General features: G+C 43.2%; 1 protein-coding gene across 4 annotated transcripts in view; it reads left to right on the forward strand.

Annotated features, from left to right (window-relative positions):
- The window catches only part of KHDRBS3 (KH RNA binding domain containing, signal transduction associated 3), a 154,465-nt gene that overhangs the window by 97,456 nt on the left and 37,627 nt on the right, over positions 1 to 19,382 (forward strand). For 2 of the 4 annotated variants that reach the window (XM_086335597.1, XM_086335599.1), the window contains exon 6: positions 6,086 to 6,281. The exons of the other annotated variants lie outside the window; for them this stretch is intronic. In XM_086335597.1, the coding sequence (XP_086191723.1) occupies positions 6,086 to 6,281 (196 nt within the window). The remainder of the gene's footprint in view (positions 1 to 6,085; positions 6,282 to 19,382) is intronic. 4 annotated transcript variants of the gene reach the window in all.

Genomic DNA, 19,382 nt, shown 5'->3' on the forward strand with positions numbered 1-19,382 from the left:
CATTTCCTGAGCTCTTTCTGTGACAGGAAGTGAAGCTACACAGATGGTGACCGAGTCATTGTCCGGCTGTTCAGGGAGAGTAAGAGGAAAGTCAGAGAAGTGAGTAGTGATGGCAGACTGGCTGAAAAGAGGACGAGGGGTATGAGGAAGAGTGAAGTGAAATAGAAATGAAAATGGGGAGCGTGAGCACTGACACACTCAGGAGAGCGAAGTCATCCCGCACAGAGGGGCCAGGGCTTGAAAGCAGGAAAGTGGTGCCATATGCCTGGAATTGGAGTGTGGCTGCAGGAGAATCAGAGTCACCCAGGCCCTCCTAGTCATGGTCTCAAGGGACTTCCCTCACTAAGCCTAGTTTTCTTCATCAGTGAAATGGGGACAGAACATGGAGCACACAGTAATCCAAATCCTACTTAATTTTTTTAACTGTCCCATTGAAGCTTAGACTATGGCATAATTCCTTTTCTGGTTACTCAGAATGACCCCTCACTAAAAATTGAAGCCTGGTGGGCTGCCGTCTATGGGATCGCACAGAGTCGGACACGACTGAAGCGACTTAGCAGCAGCAGCACAGATACTTCTTACAGTTTCTCCTCCATCATCAGTTGAGCAGGAGAGTTTTCTTGTCCCTATATGGTCAAGCTGGGTCCACAGATTATTGTTTATGTGTGCAGAGAGCATGTCCTTAGGATCACTAGCTTACTGAGCTCACGCGCAGGATGTGGGGCTCATGCCACCATTGTTTCATAATTCGGGGACATGTCTCATGTTTTTTTCATGGTTTTGTTGCTCAGCAAGCCTGCTTGGTTTTGTGGTTAAGCAAACCTGCTTTCTTGGGAAATCGTTAACTTACAGGAGTCTCCCATATTTTTTCTGTGGATACTTATAATCACCTAGGGGGATTAACTGTTTAACCCCTTGTTTTGTCCCTTCACTCTGTCCCTATCAGATGAATCACAGGGGAAAGAAGAGAGATAGCCAGCAGGTTTCATAACAGGTCTGTAAGCTCTGGATCCAAGCCACACACAGCAGCACTTGAGAGCTTGCTGGACATACAGTCTCAGTTCCAGCCTAGACCTCCTGATACCAACGCTGCCCTGAGACCAGGCCCGGGTGCTGTGGGTGCTGAAGTAAAGTGTGAGAGGAGAAGCGGGCCCAGCCCCACGTGTCAGGATCTGCAGAGGTGCTCCGGGTGAGAGCTGCCCCAGTCCTCTCTTCAGAACGTCAGTCTCCCTCGCCCTGGCGGTTTCTTATGTTTAGTCTGAGGGATTGAGACCTCAGGCTGCATTTATCTTTCCCTTCTGTCTGACCTCTCATTCCCTTCTCAACCTCTGGCAAGAAAAAAAAAATCTCAATGATTATACTTGACTCTTAGAAGCACACACCATCAGAGATGAAGAAAAGCTGTCACACATGTCAGGGATTCTATGGGAAAGTAAAGCACTCCTCAGGTCATTACTGCATCAAGGCTGATCCCCGGATGGATCTCAGAGAGCGCTTTTCTTACTGTGACACTGGCTAGACCTTGACTAGATCCACAGGCCCCTGCTATGATCAGCTACAGGCCCTTCTCTTCCTGAGGCCCAGGCCTCACCCAGCTAATAATGCTGGAGCTGGCTTGAGCTAATTCACCAAATTCATTGTTTTGTTCTGTACTTTTGCTTCTCATAAAATATGTAAACAAAAGCCAAACACCATGATATACGTTTGTACCCTTATTCTACCACACTGCATTACTGCTGCTAAATGTATAGAAGGTCCGTACACATGCTGCTGCCGAACGTGTGAGATGAGACCTAGTGCAAGCTGTACCTTCTGCCGTCTCTCTCCTCACTCTTTGGTCCACGGCCAGAAGCACAGTATTAAGGACAGAGTCCATATAGTGATCGCCACTTAATGAGTGCCTGTTTTTGCTTGGGCACTTACTTGATATAGTTGTAACCCTCACAACTATTCCACGAGAGCTGGATCTTATTTACTGGATCAGTGGATGGGAAACCCAGGCTCAGCAACCCAGTGATGGCAGGACTAGATCTGAGTTTTGAGGCTGAGTGTGTTGGAACCCAAAGCACGGGCTTTTTCATTATATCCTAAAACCTCTTACTAACATATAAACTAAATAATTAGTTCCTAATGGATCAATAACTTTTTGTATTCATTCAAAGCACGGTTCCCAGGGAAAAAAACTTGTTTCGATTATTTTAATATCTGACCTGCAAAACCAGAAATCAAGGTCACTGTGCTGAAAAATGCAAATGCACAGAAGCATTACAATCACACACATTTGCCAGCTTATGAAACCGTGTACTCAGATGGGTTAGGTTCCTGCTTTTCTATTATCCCTATTCTGAGCAGTGCAGCACCCAGTCCTGTCTATTTGAAGCAACTTTTCACGTAAAAAATAAACGAGTTCCCATTGATTATCATTTTAAATCTCATCTCACAGACGCGTTTTCTGCTCTCACCCCATGTCGTCAATCCTGCCAATTAGCTCTGCCCTGAGCTTGATCTGCAGCGTTGGGTGAGCGTGCACGGCGGTGCAGCGGGATGTGCATGCTGGCCGTGCCTCCGTCAAGACTTCCCTCGCCAAGAGCCTCATACAGCACTAAGGCTGTTCTGCTTCACACCCTTCCTGTGGGGTTTCAGACTCATAGAAACGAATCTTCAAAGTGTCTTTTGTAGTAAGGGTCCCGAGCTACATGCATCAAATGACTCGTCTGAAACTCTGTAACGGGTTCTTTAGTGTAATTCCTATAACCAGTGGGCACATAACCTAACAGTGTTGATGCCGATGGGAAAGAATTGTGAGGTTCTTAAATATAAATTTATGTTTTCAATTTAAAAGACCTGAAGTTATACAGTCAAAAATATTGAATATTTTGTGATTGATATAGTGCCTTGGATGACAGGGATGGGATATGAGATAAAGAAGCAGGAGCCTTAATTAGTTTGATTATACAAGGAATGACTGACATAGCACATGTAGTCATGTGTCAGATGTACCAGAAGTAGAAACTATTCTCTAATTACATTGAAGATTTTTTTAGATATATAATGGAGATAAAAAGATGAGTAAGACTAAAGATATGATGTCTGTCGATACAGTTCAGAGACATGAAATTTGTTTAAGTTGTTTTGAGTAGGAAATATGCTAAATACTTTGTGTGCCCTGTGCCTTTTTTCCTTCCCCATAACACCAAGAAAAGAGTTCTCACAGCTGAGGAAACTGTCCTGGGAAGTTCAGACCCTTGATGAATTTGAATGTTAACTGGAGGGCAGAGTTGTATAACCACAGTCAGGAATCACATTCAGATCTGAATCCAGCGTCCTCATTCTTGACCACCAATTTTACTGCACCAATTTTTATGGCCTAGTACTTAAAAATATATATATATATATCTAACTTACAATGCTTGAAAAATGGATAACACAAGTTCCCTAAAGGTGAAAGTCATATATTTTTCTTTTTTTTTTTATGATTTTGACAGTTTTGAGGAATACCAATCAGGTTCTTTGTAAAATGTTCCTTGTTTGGGATTTGTCTAATATTTTTCAGATTAGCCTAGGCTTATTAGTTTGGGGAACAAAAACCACAGGGTAAATAGCTACTTTTATTGTATCATATCATGGAAACATACTGTTTGCATGGCTTATCACTGTTAGCCACTTAGCAAGTTTGAGTTATTCATTGCAGTTTACAGGAGAGCAGTTGACTTACGACCTTTGTATCCCAAGACCGTGTTTCATGTGCTTCTTAGTTCTGGTTTACTGTTTGCTTGTATGGTTGCTTTTTTTTTATCTTGATCTGGTTGGTTCTTTGGAAACTTTTACAGAGAAATGATGTCACCTGCAAACAAAGTTTTGTTTCTTCCTCCACAATCTTGAAAGTTTTTTTCCTTTTTGTGCCTCATCGAGTTAGGTAGGACTTCCAGTACAATAGGAATGGTAAGGCTGGACATCATGCCTCCTTCCTAATCTTAAGGGGAAGCATTCAGTCTCTCACCATTTGATGTGTCATTAGTTATAGGTTTTTTGTAGGTGTGCTTTTTTAACTTGAGTGAAGGTATCTCCATTTGGTGAGATTTTTTAAATCATGAATGACCTTGTATTTCATTGAATGCTGCTTCTTCTTTATATGATCTTAAGATTTTTCTTCTTAAGCCTTCTTGGTGTGATGGATGGATCACATTGATTCTCATTAATGTTGAAGCAACCTTCGATGAAAGTAACTCAGTTGTGTCCAGCTTTTTGCAACCCCATGGACTATACAGTCCATGGAATTCTCCAGGCCAGAATACTGAAGTGGGTAGCCATTCCCTCCTCCAGGGGATCTTCACAACCCAGGGATTGAACCCAGGTCTCCTGCATTGCAGGCAGTTTCTTTACCAGCTGAGCTACCAGTTGAAGCAGGCTTGCATACTTAGAATAAATCTTACTTTATTTTCGAGGATTTTTGCATCTTTGTTCATGGGAGATACTGATTTATAAGTTTTTATTTCCATTTTATAATATCCTTAATGTCTTTTATTTCTCCTTGGACCACACATCTCTTCCTAGGGAGGTCAGAGACCACCTAGCCCAGCCTTGTCACCCTTCTCAGCCTCTCTGTCTCCCAACACCTTGGCCAGTCGTGACTCCCACAGGTGGACTTAGAAAAAAATATCTTGGGAGACACCTCCTGTGATAGGTCCCTATGAGGGCTCAAGGCCAGGTTGGGGCCGGCCACTTCCATCGTCCCTGGTGGCTCAGGCCAGGCCCAGCCTGTAATGCAGAAGTAATTTTCAGGAGGCATTTCCAAGGACCAGCCGCAGGGAATGTGTTGGGAGAAGTTCCCTCTGATTTTACTTCCTGGTAGAGAATGTGGAAGACTGATATAATTTCTTCTCAATATTTGATGGGTTTCGCCAGTGAATCCTCTGGATCTGATGCTTTCTTTTTTGAAAGATTATTATCAATTAAATTTCTTTAATAAACATAAGATTATTTAGTTCTCTTCTTGGTCATTTGTGTATTTCGAGGAATTAGTCCAATTCATCTAAGTTAACAAATATGTGGGCCTAGAGTTGTTCATAATCTTCCTGTTTTTATCTTTAATGTCCTTGAGGTCAGTAGTGTGACGCCCTCTTTCATTTCTGATATTGTTGTCTTTCCTTGTTTAGCCTGTCTAGATGTTTATTAATTTTATTGATTCTTTCAAAGAGCCAGCTTTTGGTTTCATTAATTTTCTCTGTTGTTTGTGGAATTTGCATTTTCAGCTGTGTATTTACTATCCCAATCAAACTAAAGAAGGAGAGAACTGGTGTACAGGCAGCCCCATCAGCTGCTCGGTTCTTCTTGTTTGCAAGACATTGTCCACAGGAGGTAGGCCTGGCTGGGCCTGTATTTTCCAGTGGAGTCAAATATCTGTCCTCATTTCTTCATGGGACTTGCACGCTTGCTCAAGTTTTAGCTGCCTCCTTCCTTCTTCTCTTGACTTGAAGTCTCATATTTTATGTTAGAAATACATGAATATGTTGCATTCTTCTTCAGAAAATATATGTTTATTTCACTTAAGAACTATGCTTTCCATCCTATCTAGTAGATATGTTATTTGAGAAAGTCCATTTTATTCCCTCTCTCACGGGATCTGGTGTGTATTTTGGTCCTGGGTTTGCCGTCTGTGTGTTCTCAGACAGCCTTAAGATCCCTGTGGGGCTCTGTTTTCTTGTCCACAGACGAGCCATAAGGCCCATGTCGCAGTGTTGGAGTGAGGACTGGCTGAGACTCTGGTGGGGTGTGATGGTCCCAGGGGATGCAGCCTCCCCAGATGTCAGCTTCCTGTTCTGGGTCCCAAACAGAAACCGACGCTGGGGCTTCTTTGATGTTACCATGTTTATTTTCACTGGACTAGGTGCCTGAATGATTGAAGTTCCTTTCTTTAGGTAGATAATCTGTTCCTGACTTGCTTTAGTGTTTTCTTTGCATATAGTGTCCTTATTTCTTTTTACAGATTTATGGAACATTGATTTTCATGAGGTATTAGTACATGTGAACACTGGAATGCTGGAGAACACCATGCAAATTGCTAATGTGACCCTCTTGCTTGCAGGGGCAGGGGAGGAGTCTCAGCCCGGCCGGTGGGAGTCGGGGTACCACGGGGGACGCCGGCTTCCAGGGGCGTCCTCTCCACCCGAGGGCCAGTAAGTCGCGGAAGAGGACTGCTCACTCCCAGAGCACGAGGAGTGCCCCCAACTGGGTACAGACCTCCACCGCCGCCCCCGGCGCAGGAGACCTATGGAGACTATGTAAGTGAAGGTGCTCTGATGGTCTATGATACAGTATCAGGCATGGTTACCAGTATCCCTCACCCTGCTTAAATTGAGCTCTTTAGCATTTACTGAGTGCTAAATAAATACTTGGTATCAGAGACACAGAAAGTGTGAAAGAAATAACCTCCTTTGTCAAATAACTATGAAGGTGAATTTTGGTGGTGGGGAGGCTCAAGACTAGGACCAAGGAGACATGCTGTCAGGCCGTCACACAGGCATGTGACATGGTGGTCATCCACTACAGGTTGCCTCTGAGTGATTCAGTCATTTAAAAAAGAATTGCGTGCCTATAACAAGCTGTTTTTACCCTTAAGTGTTTCCTCTTAGACTCTGCTACTGAATATGGATTTTTAGTGGAAATTCTTTTTCAGTGAAGAAAATAAAAGTTCCTAGTTGTTTTTTTTAATTAATGCAAATCAGTTTTTCCGTTTATCATTCAGTAATTCTTTGATACGGTCCACAGACTTACTTAACATAAGAGAAAGAAAATACATCCATGGAAAATGGGCAGCAGGGGGTGGGAGCAGTGGATTCTTTAACAAGAATACAGAACCCCTGGGATTCTTTCTATGACTTTCTATTTTAACATAAAGGAGGAAAATAAGTACTGGATAGATGTGTCATATTAGTCATTAAAGTGTTAATATTAAAGGAAGAGTATATCAAGTGTTGTCAAAGAAAGGGAAGCAGTGCCAGTCCTGCAGTGCCCAGAGCACTAGGTTTTCACGTTTCCCTTAATGGAGGTCTCCTGCTTGGAGCTCAGCACCTCTTTGCACAGTTTCTGGAAGTCTGACGTAATCCCTGGGCCACAGACAACTTCTTCCATGTCATCTGCAGCCACTGGAAAGACCTGAGCCCTTGTCCTGGTCATCCTGAACTTCTGCTAATTCCTTAAGTGTGCTGAGTCCTCTTAGGCTTCCAGAGCTCGCTTGTGCAGTGGTCTCTGCCTCAAGAGCTCCTCTCCATCCTCTGAGCGTTTCCTGTCTGCCCTTGCAGACTTGGGTCAGCTCTTACTGGAGCCTACCTGCTAGGTGTCCCCATAGCCTCCTGGCTGGACTGGGTGCTGGGGGTCAGGGACGAGAGCTTTGCCCCCTCACACTCAGCAGAGAGGGCACACCGGGAGCTCAGTGAAGTATATTTTAAACATAAATCCCATGTGGACAGTTTCACCACTTGGCTATTCAGCTGGGGAAGGACAGGCCTCTGTCTTGTCTCTGTGTTCCTTACAGTTGGACGTGGTCCTGTTTACTCGTCTTCTTACCAAACTGGCAGTTGGGCCTCAGACTCATCCACAAGGGTTGAGTCTTGTGAGGGTAGCAGAGACTGTTGTGAAAGGAAGCAAATGTTGTGAAATTCCTTTGAGGTAGCCTGGTGTCTTCTCTTTTCCACCTCAGCTTCCCTGGAGTTCTCATAGGCTTGGCTGCTGTAGACGTGCTGGGTGGCATCTTCATCATCATCAGGCCGGTGTGTGGATCCTGGCCTCCCTGCGCCATAAGCATGGGATGAGTCGGGAAAGGACTTAGCTTTGCTGGCTTCACAATCTGCCTGTTTCAGAAAGACCTGGTGCCTTCTTTGCATACATTAATTCATCTTTCCACTCAACGGGGTGGATCGAATTCCCATAGTGTGAACCAGACGCACGTGTTCTGTGTCTCAGTGTTTACTCTAATGGGTCTTGAGTGAAATTAGATGAATACAAGTATAAATTTCTTGAAAGTTTAAAGTTTAGGGGAGCAAAAGGAAGAGAAATTCAAGGCACTTGGTTTTCTAAGCTTAACTCTGCCATTTATTGATAAATGATGAGAAAAGCACTAAAACAATTGATTTGCAAGATATCCTCTTAATAACCCCTGCTCCCATCCACTGCAACAGGGAGGGGATAGTGGCTTCCCCAGAGGAACCCACGTGTCCTTTCAGGAGCAGACGAGGGTGGAGGCTCTGAAGGAGGACGGAGCCTTCATCGGGTGAGCCCACACTCATGCCTGGCTCTCCCCAGACACTCAGTGTAATTCCCGAGCCTGCATTTCCCACCCAGGGCCTGCCTCCTGCAGCCTGACCACAGCGGGGCCTTCAGAGAGCAGAGGGCTACAGTGGTGGTCCTGAATATAATTGGCCATTGGTCTTAACCTTTTGAGATTCTACAGGTTACTCACACTGGCTGCTTAGCTTTGCAGCATGGAAAAGGGAAAAGTATTTTGTTTGTTTGTTTGCTAATTTCTAGGATTTTTGATCGGGTGGGTATGCTACAGAATATCCAACTTAGAAAAGCTGGATTCTGTAACCTCCCAAGTGGTTATTCATTCTTGTGACAAGTGGGAAAGTTGAAAGTGGTCTCCTTAGAATATACTAAAATAATTACTCCATTGATGGAATAATAATAAATTAGACTCTAAATCCCATGAAAGTAGAACCCCCCTGCCCCAACACACACACACCCTGTTCACACCTTTGTATTCTGAGTTCAGTTCAGTCAGTCAGTCGTGACTGAGTCACTCTTTGTGACCCCATGGACTGTAGCACACCAGGCTTCCCTGTCCTTCACTGTCTTCCAGAGCTTGCTCAGACTCATGCCCATCGAGTCAGTGATGCTATCCTACCAGCTCATCCTCTGTTGTCACCTTCTCCTCCTGCCTTCAATCTTTCCCTGCACCAGGGTCTTTTCCAGTGAGTCTGTTCTTTGCATTAGGTGGCCAAAGTATTGGAGTTTCAGCTTCAGCATCATAATATCATTTATATTCTCAACACCTAGTATGATGGCCAGCACATAGTTAGTCCTTAGTTAATATCAATATTCTCAAGACTGAGTTTTTTTTTTAATTGCCAACTGTGGAGGACCCACCCCAAACTCCTCCTGTGTGTTATGTTGATTTTCATCACTTAGCAGTTTATATCTAACTTGTTAGCAACATTGTGCAGTCTTCACTCAGTATATGTATGTTTCTCAGACAATAGTAGACTTTTCAGGAAAAGCACCATGTATCTTTGTCAGTCTGTAGTCTCACTGGCACATCGTAAGCTCTTAGTGAGTATTTACTGGACTAGACAATGCTGCACAGAGACCTGGTAAGTTTTCCTAATGAAGGTTGCCATTGATCTTTTCCAAGCCAATTGCTCTAATCATCCCATAGGAAGAGTATGATAGCTGGCATTTGGGAAAAGATCATCCCTTCATCATTCTCGTCTTCTAGAGTTAGGAGGGCAATTGCAGATTACAGAGGTGGAAGGCTGATTCTGTATAACTCCTGAAAATCATAGAATCACGTATTATAAATCTGATCTGAGTGTAAGAATGAACTTTCAAGAAGGATGTAACATTTAATGAGAAACTGCTGTCCATGAGGTACCATCTTACATGTTGTGCCACCTTGTTCTCACAGCCACTCAGAGGTATTGTGGTCCTGTTGTGAGAACTTAAGGTGTGGGGAGTTGTATCTTTTCCCAAGTCACAGGGTGGAGAGAGGGCACAGACGGGGATCCACGACTCAGGGCCTGTGTTCTGTCTTGAGCAGCCGGTGCCGGATTGAGACCAGGCTCTACGAGCTGGCAGGGTCAGGTCCGCTCATCTTTCAGGAAAGTGCCGCAGGCCCCGCATACTGCTCCCCTCGGAGGTGCAGTGAGGGAGATCAGGTCACTCGGTGGTCCCTTCAGTGTAATCATTCTCTGGTTATAAGCTGCCTTAAGTAGGGCAATGGAAACTGAAGCCCATTAAGACGGACGGGATGGGGTTAGGACTTAAAAAAAAAAAATAAGGCATTATCATATGTATTGGCAAAAAATTGAACCGGCATTTTCACTTTAGGAATTTCTGAGCATCTGTATCTCTAAAAAAGGCTTGTCATTCCTTTAGAACTCAAAAATGTAATTTTTAATGATTTACTTGAAATATGTTTGTGGTAACAAATCTTTTTGTATAGAACTTGCTGGTTATATCTGACCCATTTGGTTTATTTATTTTAATTTTCATTTAACATTTAGTATCTAAGGCCATTATTTCCAGAATAAAAGATGCAAAGAAGTCCTATCAGTTGCCTATTTAAACAAAGAAGAGATGAAACCTGTTCTTTTAATCCTGCCACAACTGGTGCTTTTTTTGAGAAACTATATATTTCAGTCCTTAGAATACTCAATGTTCTTCAGATTATGTGTACTAAAATGAAGGTATTCCAGTGCAGTATTAGGCCCAAGAAAAACTCAATTTATGATATATGTTGAAATTATTTTTATTAAATAATGACCCATTATAAAAGTGGGCATAATAGTATGCGCACTATAAGAGTGTTTCCTCTTAGCCCAAGCAAGAAAGCCTGGTAATGTAAAAGTTTTTCTTGTTGAAATGTGCCTATTGAAATTCGACTGATTTTTCTCAAAGTGAGTTGGTGAAGATATTTGATTATAATGTCATCTGAGCCAACTGTTCTTCATCAGAGTCACCGTCACAAATATTCCCTGAGCATGTGTCATTGAGAAGAGCCTCTGTTAGCAAATAAATCTGATGGTGAGAACAGTATTATCACTAAAGCATGTAGAACTCACAGTGGCCATGTGAATAGCAGAGGTTAACCATCTCCGTGAACACTGGTCTTCTAAGAATAACTTAAAGGATGGGGTGCAATTCAACATAGTTAGTTTTTTTCCAAAAAGGAAGAAAATGAGTAATGGATGTGTTTTCAACCATTTGAGTATAAATTGGGGCTTTCTGCTCCACTTTTAACTTAGTAAAATCAGACGTAATTACAGTAACTTCTCATCTCTTTTTTGAGGACAAGAAGAATCTTTTTCCCAAAATGACATTGATTCATTATTTATGTCCAAATAATTAAATAAGTGACAAATAATTAGTATAACCCAGAATCTATTCAATGAGAACACTTTAACAATTCAAAATGTTGGTGTCATTACACAAAAGGACATGTTTGATGCTTCCTGGCAGAGTCCAATTTACATATGAATCTCTAAAGCGAAATCCATTTTGATGAATTGTTTTAGGCTCCACATACAAAGAAAGCACAAAGTACAGAGGGCCCTCCATATCTACAGGTTTGGCATCTGCGTTCAACCAACTACTAATGGAAAAAAGAATTTTTTTATTTCAGAAATTTTTTAAATTGAAGTAAAACTTGAATTTGCCACATGCAGGCAATACATTGCATTAGGTATTATAAATAATCCAGAGATGATTTAAGGTACAAGGGTGGGGTTGGTAGATATGCAGATACTGTACCATCTTATATAGGAGCTTGAGCACCTGTGGGTTTTGGATCTGAGAGGGTCCTGGAACCAGCCCCTCGTGGCTACTGAGGGCCGACTGTTCCCCAGACAGTCGGTGTGGTCGCTTTATTTACTGTCTCTGAAGTCTTGTGCATTTCCATCCTGTCACCTGACAATCGCTGGTTAGTGGCCACCCCTCTGACTCTCTATAGAGTCCCTTCCTGTTCCTCCCCACAGCACCCACAGCTCGGTGGAGACTGAGGTGCAGCCCCCAGGGCCCAGGTTGAGGGAAGCGAGCGCCCAGGATCGCGTGCATCCATCTTCGTTCCCTGCGTTCACACAGTAGACACGGCTCACTTCCCCATGAGGAACTGAGCTCCAGGTCACCTCCATCACAGCCACTTCAGGGGAGACGCCGGTCCTCCTGCATCTCAGGAAGCATTCTCGTCCACCTCCCGCGTCTAGCTGTGATGATGTCCTCTCAAAGAGCCCGCACCTTCCACACCTAGCAGTTAGCTGTATGTTTTCTCATGTCTGACTTCACACAAACCTTAAATCTGTGTTATTCTTGTTCCTACCACCTCACATATAGTGCTCCCTCAGTAAACGCTGGTTGTTGAAATGGATGGACAGACGGACAGACAGACAATTGTCATTGCCTGAGCTTTGCTTGTGGTCCTTCCCTCCTCCTGGGTCCTTCCCTTAAATAATGTGTTTCTCATATTACTCCTAGTCTATACTTTCTGGCATCTAAAGCCTGATTGATACTACTGCTCGGCCATCCCTGGAGCGTGAGAACTAGTTTATAAATTTAGGAGGATAAAGTTGAGATTCTTTTGAGTGGTGTCTGAGACTTTCTCAACAGCATCTTTTAACCCCCTGCCCTTCCCACATTATCATTTTAGGTCCATAGATCCCTGCATTGCAGTTCCTTAAACATAGCAGGACTTGAAGTGCGTGGCTTTGTACGTGCTCTTGGTTCCCTTCGAATGCCTTTTCTTGTTCTGTCCCTATCAGTTCTTGTTACTGTTTATTCTTCAGTCTTGAAGCCTTCCTGGTCCTCATCAGGCACAGGAAGCAGCATCCTGGGTGCCCTGAAACCTGCCTCAGAGGCAACTTACTTGTCTTTGTCCCCCATAGACTGGATTTCTTTAGGGAAGAACTACATCATTTTTTAAAACGTTAGTTTGCCCAGAGCCTATCACGAGGCCTGACATTTTGGAGCTACTAAATAAACATATGAGGACGACTTTTACCAAGGCCAGCTAACTGTCATTCCATGTGTCATGCACGCTGTTAACATACGTCATGAAATAAAGCCAATTGTAGCAAACATTCAGTGAACTAATAAATATGAGAGTGCAGTTTAATTAAAAGAATATTATTCTGAGATGTAAAATACTCAGTTTCTAATTCTCCTTATTGTCTACATCACTATTTTTGTGTAAACTAACCTTCTTAGTTTCTTCATCTGCAAAATGCAGGTGATGGTATTTTACCTGTAAATCAGCAGGATGGACCAGATGCTGTTCTAACCTCTTTTCCAACTTTAAAATTCTGTTAATTGATTGTTTTCTGAAACTGACTTGCTTTCCACTGTCACCCTAAACATGTTCTTTTAATAAGAAACTGTATTTTCATCAAATGGAAAGTTTGATCCTGAAAAGAGGGTCACAGAATAAGCAAAGCAAGCATTCTAATGAGAGAAATAAACAAAAGGTGAGTGGCTATGAATCTTTTGAATTCTGAAACAAACTTTAAAAAGTAATTTTAAAAATGAAGATCTTTTTTCAAATGCAAGCTCACCTCTCAAGATACATAAACTAAAATTGTCTTAGAAATTTTAATCATATAATTTTTTCCCTCATTTCATTATGATTGTGTCAGCCATCTATTCATAAGTATTTACCGTTCACTAACATCCCTTGCTATTTTAATGTTGTGTGATCAGTCTAAGCTTTTGAACCTGAGCTGATGGGTTAATCACCTTTAAACATACGTACAGTGGAGCGTTCTCGATGAAGGTGTATGAGTTCATCAGACTATGAAAGCTCTTTCAGGTACTTGATATGCTCTGATTACGCAGCTGTATGATGTTTACTGAACAGAATGTGGAATTGTCCTCAAACCACCCCATCTGGCATGGCAGCGCCAGCTTGAGCACAGTGCAGGGTGGCTGGCACGTGAAGGGATTTGCGTGTATGAGAGGAGGAGACATAGGCTCCTCGAAGCTGCAGGGGTTAGGGAGTAGCAGAGCCAGGTCTGTCTGACCATAGCGCCCGGCCCTCTCCCTTCAGACCCTCTGGTCAGGCCCTCTCCATGGACGATTCGATGTGCGGTGGGGCACGCTGCTGCCCCAGGCCCCACAGCGCTGCCAAGTGGAGTCCTCACCCGGACAGTAGGAAAGAAAGGCATCCTGGCCGGCACTGTGCCAGGACAGGCACCTGTCCCATGGCCTGTGGGCTGGAAAAGGGGTGAACTGAGAGTCAATCCCAGGTTCCCTAACCCGGAGTCTGAAGCTTTTATTCCCAGTATTCTAACTTGTGTAATGTTATGACCTATCAAGAAGGAGAAAATAAATGAGGAAAGAGTAGAAGCACCAGAGCTGGCGACCCAGTCATAACTGTGTGTCAGCACCTCCCTAGCCATGGACCTTCCACGTCCATGGCCTGTCTTACTGACTGCAGAAGCTCCCGAGCTTTCTAGATGCTTCTTTGTGAGCTCATCAACTTCAGTCTTCAGGTCAGAAGTTACTGCTTTAATTTATTATATGTTTAGAAGGACAGTACCTGAAGCAGATGGTTTTACTTGGAAACCATCAGAGAAGTACAGAATAGTACTCTTCTGTCTTCTAGTATTTTTCTGATTCAGTAACGACAGAAAAACAGTACCCTTCAACTTCTAGAGTTGATGGAAGAAAAGGAAGCTGCCATTTGTTGGGTATTTACAGAACGTGTTAGTCTGCTGGGCACTGTACCCTATATCATCTTATTTAGTCCTCACTTCATCCCCATGAAGTGATCTCCAGGCAGTTTAGAGAAGATAGCTAAGTTTTCCCAAATCACACTTCTAGTTAGTAATAAAACCCACATGCCCTTACTTCCTCACAAGCACGTTTCTCAGCTCTTTGCATGGATCTATCATATCCAGAAAACACCACCATGAGTTAACACTTCCTAGTGGCATGCCACTGGTCAGGGCAGAGCTGGAATGTAAAGCCGGGCAGTCTGGCTTGAGAGCCACACTCTTAGCCAAGACCCAGTGCTTCCTGGACAAGCCAGTTCCATCTAATTTAAAACTCTGTATTTGCAAACAGAGAAATTATCAAATGAATGGGAAATTATTTCATCACTTCAGATATAAAGGTTGTTACATGAGACTTACTAGAGCAAGCAGTCTATGACTGAGTAAGTTACTGGTGTCACTAGTTCTTCTGCAACTAGTATTTCCTCATGGGGCTTCTGACATTGGTCAACCTAACCCAGGTTTGAAGTGTCATAGAGACAGTTTGAATGGGAGAAACCTCACTGTGTTGTGCATGCAGGCACCCTTTCTGCCTGTCCCTCGATCAGGCTCATTAAAGCTATAGAGGAAGAAACTTGTCTCCAGAAAACACCACATAGACAGTGTCTTTGTCTGTAAAATGGCACCACAGGGAACACTGTTTCTCCATCTGCCCGAAGAATAAACCCTTCTGAAGTTTAGTCAACGAGGAACATCAGTGAAAGCCTTTAGGGAAAAACCAAATATATCTTTAAAATGTACATGTCATTCTTTAATATAGCTTTTGTTTAAAAACTCAGTGAAGGAACATTCCTCATTCTTCTGAGAGCTCACCTGAAGTTTTAATTATGTGACTAGTCTGGGAGTTTGAGTACAATGAGGGTTGTACTGACGCAAATCTTCCCGTTGCAGTGACTGCTGGTATAATTTTTTGACAGTTAACTAATGTCTAAACTGCTTCAATTATCTTGTTTTCCATAGCGAAAAATTTAATTAAAACAGTGCAGATTGTGAAAAGGTTATTTATGAAAATGCATTTTAAATGTGAATTGAAAAGCCTAGGGACACCTTTTTATTTTAGATAAAAAGATGAAGGTTCTATAATTTTTTTATCTCCATTTTACCAGAAGCAAGAGTAAGTGCAGTGTGCAATTTACTTGAAATGTCTATCAGGTGCTTCACAAGTCTGTCTCTTTCCTAAACTGCTTGAAAAGTTGACCTATTTTAGAAATGCAATACTTTAGGAAATAATTTCAGATTTTAAACTTATGAATATGAAGGGATTTTGTTTTTCCTTCTTACTTTAAGCAAAAACAACCCCAGAAAAGTGCTTTGTTCATGGAGCAGAGGACTCTGAAATGATAGTGTCTCTGAGGCCTGGAAAGCAGATCCTGCCTCCCTGATGAGGAAGGTTATCTGAGAGCACGATGGATGCATCCTAGTCCTCAGGCGGGTCAGTCCTGAGGCACTAGATTAGTCCTCGGTTACAATGGATTTCCTACAGGAACCTGCCATCTTAGTGTTATTGTTTTCTTGAGCCTTTAATCAGCTTGCGTAGAGCTCAGTCCTGCCTGCAAGTAGATGCTAGTCTACAGAGGACCCGTTGAAGCCTCCCACAATCCCCTGTGTGCGCCAGGGGCTCCCTCTCTATTGTTTGGATCCATGTGTGCACATCCTAGTTAGGGTATCACCTTGGAGTGATATGGTCACTCCTTTACTTGTCAGTTTTCCCATTATTTTAAGCTGATGATACGGCCATGCCTTTTTGTCCACAGAGCCCCTCATCAAGTGAGTAATCAGTGTTTGATTTCTTGACATGGGAACAAAGCACAGTGACTCTTCAGGATAAGAACACCTGCAGTTGACTTACATGAGTATTTAGGGGGACATCTAGAGATATCCTCATAGTGCGACATTATCTGGGGGAGTTCATCAGGGTACAGGGTCTGACCCTCAGTATGGAGTCAGGCAGTGTATCACAGTGGTTAAAAGCAAGGTTGGGAACCAGACTGACTAGTTTTAATTCCTTGCTGTGCCTTTAATTGCTGTGTGACCTTAAGCAAGTTGCTTAACTACTTTATACTTCAATTCCTAATCTGTAAATGGAAATATTAGTGCTTATCACATAGGACTGTTAGGAACTATTCAGTGCTATTCACACCCACCAGGAAGATTAAAGTTAAAACAATAAGTGTTAACTGGAATGGGGTGCTGTAGGAATTCTTACCCACTGCTATGGGAATGTCAGTCCATACGTCTATGTTGGAAAAGGGTTTGGTGGTTTGGTACCACATGTTAAAGCTAAAAACAGGCCTTCTTCCCAAAGCACAGCGGCTCTGCTCTGGGAACCACAAAAGAGACTCATAAGGCTTATGTAAGAGGTGTGTAGGCAAAACTGAAAAAGCATTTACAACTAGGGTGGATAAGGACGTGATAGTACAGCCATATAGGCAAGCTTTCAGGCCGCGAGAAGGAACCAGTGCTTGCTGCCTGCAGCACAATGGATGGATCTCATGAGCATGAAGCTGATTGAAAGAAACAGGCACAGAGGGGTTGCCACCCTGATTCCATCTTTATGAAGCTCAAAAGCAAGTAAACCTCACCAGCGGTATTGAAAGTCGGGATGGCGTTCCTTCTGGCGGGAGGTAGTGACTGAGGATGAGCCCAAGGGGAGCGTCCGGGGGCCGAGATGTTCCCTTTCTTGATCTGTGTGCTGATTACACAGCTGTGCTCACTGAACTGTGCACCTGGGGTGTGTGCCTTCGTATGGCTTACATTATACATGAATAAAAAGTTGAAAACATGATCAGTTTGTGTATTAAAAGCATTGTACTAGACAGACCAGATACTCTTGTTTATAACAGAACAGCACATCTTTCATCAAGCAGATTTGTTCAAGCTGAACAAACCTCGAGCACATCTGGTCCCTCTACTATTAGACTAGATGATAATCTGAAGGTTTCTGGGTAAGTCTACAAACTGAGCAAGGAGTAATCGTAATACTAACCGTATGAAATTCTGACAGGGATGTTTTCATTGTGGAGCAACCTCTGCACTATGAATCAGGCATATGTCTTGGTGGGTCAGGAGCCCTTTCCCCTTCCAGCATGGGATCGGAGGCACCTGGGGCCTCTCTCCTGGCCAGTCAAGCCATGACCCGTGGAAGAATGAGAGAACTCATGTAAACCCTTCCCTACCAGTCAGTCACCATTCAGGAAGTGTTTACTGAAGTCTTTCTTGTACCAGGCCCTGGGGACACTAGTAGACAAGGTCAGTGAAGCCCCTGTTCTCAGGGAGACTGCATTTCTAGTGGACGATATGGGTAATAATCAGATACATTGGATATTTGATAGGAATTGGGGTTCCTCGTCTGAATAGCAGAACGTAGAAAATGACATGCATGATTATTTCCTTAGCTTTGTGGGGGTGGTACCAACAACCGCTGCTCTGCTTAGGAGAGTAGTGAGCCCACTTCATACACAGTGGACGCTGTGGGCAGCGGGCTTCACACTCTGGTGGAACCCTGGTTGAGAAAGGCTGTGAGGGCGTCTCCCAGTTCCTGCAGAGGTAGCTGAGAAGCTGAATTGAGCCTCAGAAGAAATCCAGAGTTTGAGAGGGTTAAGTAGTTGGAGTCCACGGCCCCCCAAGTTTGGGTGTAGGAGGCTGATAAATCCCCTCAACTTTGAATGGGAACCCAGAAAAGCTGTCCTCCCAGAGGAAGGCTGCTTGTCGTCATGGCCCTGTGTGGGGTGCGGTGAAGCTGGGACTGCGACTCCTCCTGTCCTGTGCCAAGAACAAGTGTAATTCTCTCTAGAGAAACACAACAGTGTGGGCCTTCAGGTATTTCTCTCGTTCTTCATATATAATTGCAATTAATCAAAAATTATAGGCACACAAGATGAGGAACCAGTAAAAACAGACCATAATAGATTCATAAAGCAGATACAAACTTTGTTCTTTATAATCATGGAATTGAAAAGATAAAATTGATGATTTAAGCAGAGAATTGGAAAATATAGAAAACAGATACTCTAGAATTGAAAAATATAAAGAATAATGAGATGGTTTTAGTTCCAGGTTAGACTCAGATAAGGGAAGAAATAGTGTATTGGAAGTTAAATCAGTGAAATAGATAAAAACCTGGACAGCCCTGAAGATCGCATGAGGCACCAGAGCCCCCAGTGGCGCCTCACTTGAAGCCCCAAAGGCCCCCTGAGACATGGCTCCTGCGCTTCCCTCCCTGGCTCACCCCACATTGACCTTTCCATCTGCCCTTCCTTCTGCTGGAAGTACCAGTAGCACCACCAGCAAAATCAAAAATCCACATAAGCGGCTTCTCACTTCTTTCGCATTTGTAGTCTTTTCTGTGAGGACTCCTGGCCCCTCTCCGAGATCTCCAGCATCCCCGCTCTCTCCCTGTGTCCCTGAGGACTGAGGTGTGTTATGTTCCCCTCTGGAATGGAAGCTGCCTGAGGACAGAGGTGCTTGTTTTATTCTGTTTGTTCAATACAGTCTCCCCAAGGGCTCAGAGCAGTAGGCATTCAACAGATGTCAGCCTCCCGGGGAAAATGGAAAAACCCACAAAAAAATCCTTAGCAGAGGTACATAATGTGGGCTTAATAAAATTGAGTTACCCCCTTTTCTCATCTTTGTGGGATATTTGGTTTAATTTTCTATTTACAGTTTTCTCTTTCCTTTGTGTAATTTCTGAGTTAACCTCTTTGTTATTTTCTGTATTATATTACATTGTATTCCTTGTCAAATCTAAATAAATCTAGCTCTATCTCAGTGAGAGACAAACAGAGGAGGGAAGACATTCTATGAATAATTGATGGAGACCTGTTTTTGAAAGCTGTGGCCAGATGT

Source organism: Bos grunniens, chromosome 14, assembly GCF_055505025.1.
Source record: "Bos grunniens cultivar Pamir isolate PY7600 chromosome 14, Bosgru_T2T1.0, whole genome shotgun sequence".
Taxonomy (NCBI): Eukaryota; Metazoa; Chordata; class Mammalia; order Artiodactyla; family Bovidae; genus Bos; species Bos grunniens.